This window comes from Plectropomus leopardus, unplaced genomic scaffold (assembly GCF_008729295.1).
Source record: "Plectropomus leopardus isolate mb unplaced genomic scaffold, YSFRI_Pleo_2.0 unplaced_scaffold12595, whole genome shotgun sequence".
In the NCBI taxonomy this organism is placed as follows: Eukaryota; Metazoa; Chordata; class Actinopteri; order Perciformes; family Serranidae; genus Plectropomus; species Plectropomus leopardus.
In genome coordinates, this window is record NW_024613387.1 from 1 (window position 1) to 2,428 (window position 2,428).

Genomic DNA, 2,428 nt, shown 5'->3' on the forward strand with positions numbered 1-2,428 from the left:
AATTTATTTTCCTATTGTTTTTTTTAATTTATTTTAGGGATTAGGCCCATATTGTATTTCATTTTTACTACCCACACTGACACAACTCCATAAACAACATAATAACATAATTTTAACAATAACATAAACACATAATAGTAAGAATACCATAAACGCTAATAATGTAAAGTCTCTAAAGACATGCTCATTAACAAATCTGCAGAGGTGCAGCGAGTTTATCTCGGTGTGAAAGAATGACAAAATCAAACAGTTTCACAGCCACAAATAAAACTCTAGTGGAGAAAAAGTTTTATTTTTGTTGTTCTGACGTTTAGATGTATTGAGTTTATAAATACTCAAATCTGCCAGTTAAATTCACATCATTCGTCAATTTTTAATCTGACATATTAAATTAACCAAAGCTGCTGAAGTCTGAGCTTCATGAGAGAGAAACCCGAAAACCCTCCTCAGGTCAGCGGGGACAGGTGGAGGCTCGGGTGTCTGCTCTGCCCCCTGCTGGCCTGAAGCTGCAGTCAGACCTTTCTGTCCCGGCTCTGTTTTATTGGCAAATAAAAAATATAATTAAATCATAAAAATAAAGATGAGATTTAAAATACATTAAAATCAAAGTTACATTTACAGAGAGTATTTTCTGTGATGCAGAGCTGTCCCTCCTGACGCCTTCAGGGTGCAGAGGTCAGAGGTCAGAGGTCTCAAGGCTCCTAAGCCAAAGCTCCAGGGCGAACTTGGTGCCGGTGCTGACCCGCTCCACGTCCGGGCCGCTGGCGGGCGCCCGGCTCACAAACACCTCCAGAGGCAGAGCGGAGTCGGTCAGAGCTCCTTCTGCGGACACCTGAGACACGCTGGAGACACAGCAGGAGGTCAGAGGTCACAGCAGGAGGTCAAATGTGTGCTTCAGAATAAAAGCACCAGTGGTTCTGCTTTGATTTATTTCACTTAAACAGTACTTTTTTAACTTTTTTATAGCAGAACTTTATTATAACAGTACTTTCTTTAAATTTGTTATTCGAGTACTTTATTATAACAGTACTTTCTTTAAATTTGTTATTCGAGTACTTTATTAAAACAGTACTTTCTTTAAATTTGTTATTCGAGTACTTTATTTAACTTTATTATAAGAGCACTTTATTCTACTTTATCATAAATCCCTTTATTTTACCTTATTATAGCAATAATTTATGAACTTTTATTAATATAAAAGCAGCTACTTACTTTAACTTTTTTTGTAGCTGTGGTTTATTTAGTGGTTTAATATCTAAAAAGTGTGCCTACATATATATTGCGATATTATTTAGAGGTTATATTTCGCAGCGCTGATGCTGCATCATAATGACATTAAGCACTAACATTTATCTGGTAATCCAGAAACAAAACTGAAAAAAATCTCAGCATAAACAAAATTCAGTGTCCAAATTAAATGCAACTTTTTTTCCATGTAGCAGGCTTCAAAATAAGAGCACAGAAATTGTCCCTTTTTTCCATAAAAAAAAGATTCATGTCAATAACAAGTCAACATAAAGACAGCAAGTAGGATTATCAGGATCTGGTTCATGACACCAGGTCTACATCTCAACTACAGATAAGAATTAAAAGACAAAAAGTGGACATTTGTGCCAAATTTTAAAGAATTCCTTGGAGACATTCTTGAGACAGATGGACAGAGGGACAACCTGAAAACACAATGTCTCCGGTCACATCAGCATTAACAGCTGTAATACCTGACGCTGCTCTGCAGGCCGTCCACTTTAACCTCGCTGTCCTCTCCGTCCACAGCGGACACGATGGCTCTGGCCAGCCGGCTGTCCGCCCACAGACAGGCGCTGACCTCAGCAGGAGACGGGCTCAGAGACGCCTGCAGGGTGGAGACAACCAGAGGAGGAGAAACGACGGGAAGAACAAAGATCCTGCCGCAGGGAGCAGAAGTCGTACAGAGTCGGGACGTACCTGCAGCTGCAGGTGAGAGACGGAGGACCGCAGCAGCATGTAGATGACTATGTGATGTCTCTGAGGAAGTCCTCTGGACAGCATGGGAGGATACACAGACTGACAGACAGACAGGAGACAGAGGGGTTTATTTTAGTCAAATATGCCTGAAATCATCATTAATGCATTTATTAAAGCTGCACTCGTCCACACAAATCTCCTTTTGTTCTCTAACTACTGCAGATGTCTCAGAGGGACAGATCCAGGACACGTTAAGCCTGGCTTTCCACAAAGACTGTGAGCAGAGTCCTGTCTGTCTGTCTCACCTCCCAGAGTCCCAGTATTTTTGGAGAAACACCCTCTGGTTCCAGCTTCAGTCCAGTTTCCTCCTTTAACTCCCTGAGACCTGCATCCAGCAGCTACACACACAACAAGGTTTACTGTGCAGTCAGCGACAGTCTGCACGAAACTGAACACACGAAGCTGCAGTTCAAACATTTTCAAT

At 41.0% G+C, this 2,428-nt stretch overlaps 1 protein-coding gene across 2 annotated transcripts; it reads right to left on the bottom strand.

Moving 5' to 3' along the window:
• Window positions 1–273: 273 nt before the first annotated feature.
• On the bottom strand, window positions 274–2,412 carry LOC121963806 (nucleoside diphosphate-linked moiety X motif 17-like). Of its 2 annotated transcripts, XR_006107281.1 has the most exons (5): window positions 2,250–2,412; window positions 1,945–2,043; window positions 1,719–1,852; window positions 620–842; window positions 274–533 (listed from the first exon to the last, which is right to left on the bottom strand). XR_006107281.1 is itself a non-coding variant. In XM_042514051.1 (4 exons), exons 2-4 carry the CDS (start codon window positions 2,026–2,028, stop codon window positions 677–679), a joined length of 384 nt encoding a protein of 127 aa, XP_042369985.1. In that variant the 5' UTR covers window positions 2,029–2,043; window positions 2,250–2,412; the 3' UTR covers window positions 274–676. The 2 variants fall into 2 exon arrangements, 1 of the variants encoding a protein (XP_042369985.1); XM_042514051.1 differs by having other exon boundaries at window positions 274–842.
• Window positions 2,413–2,428: the final 16 nt, after the last annotated feature.

Coding starts and splice junctions, on each gene's coding strand:
- LOC121963806 (XM_042514051.1), bottom strand. CDS start 2,028: ATGCTGTCCAGAGGACTTCCTCAGAGACATCACATAGTCATCTACATG. Junction 1,853..1,944: donor TCTCTCACCTGCAGCTGCAG/GTACGTCCCGAC, acceptor TCCACCCTGCAG/GCGTCTCTGAGCCCGTCTCC. Junction 843..1,718: donor GGCCTGCAGAGCAGCGTCAG/GTATTACAGCTG, acceptor CTGTGTCTCCAG/CGTGTCTCAGGTGTCCGCAG.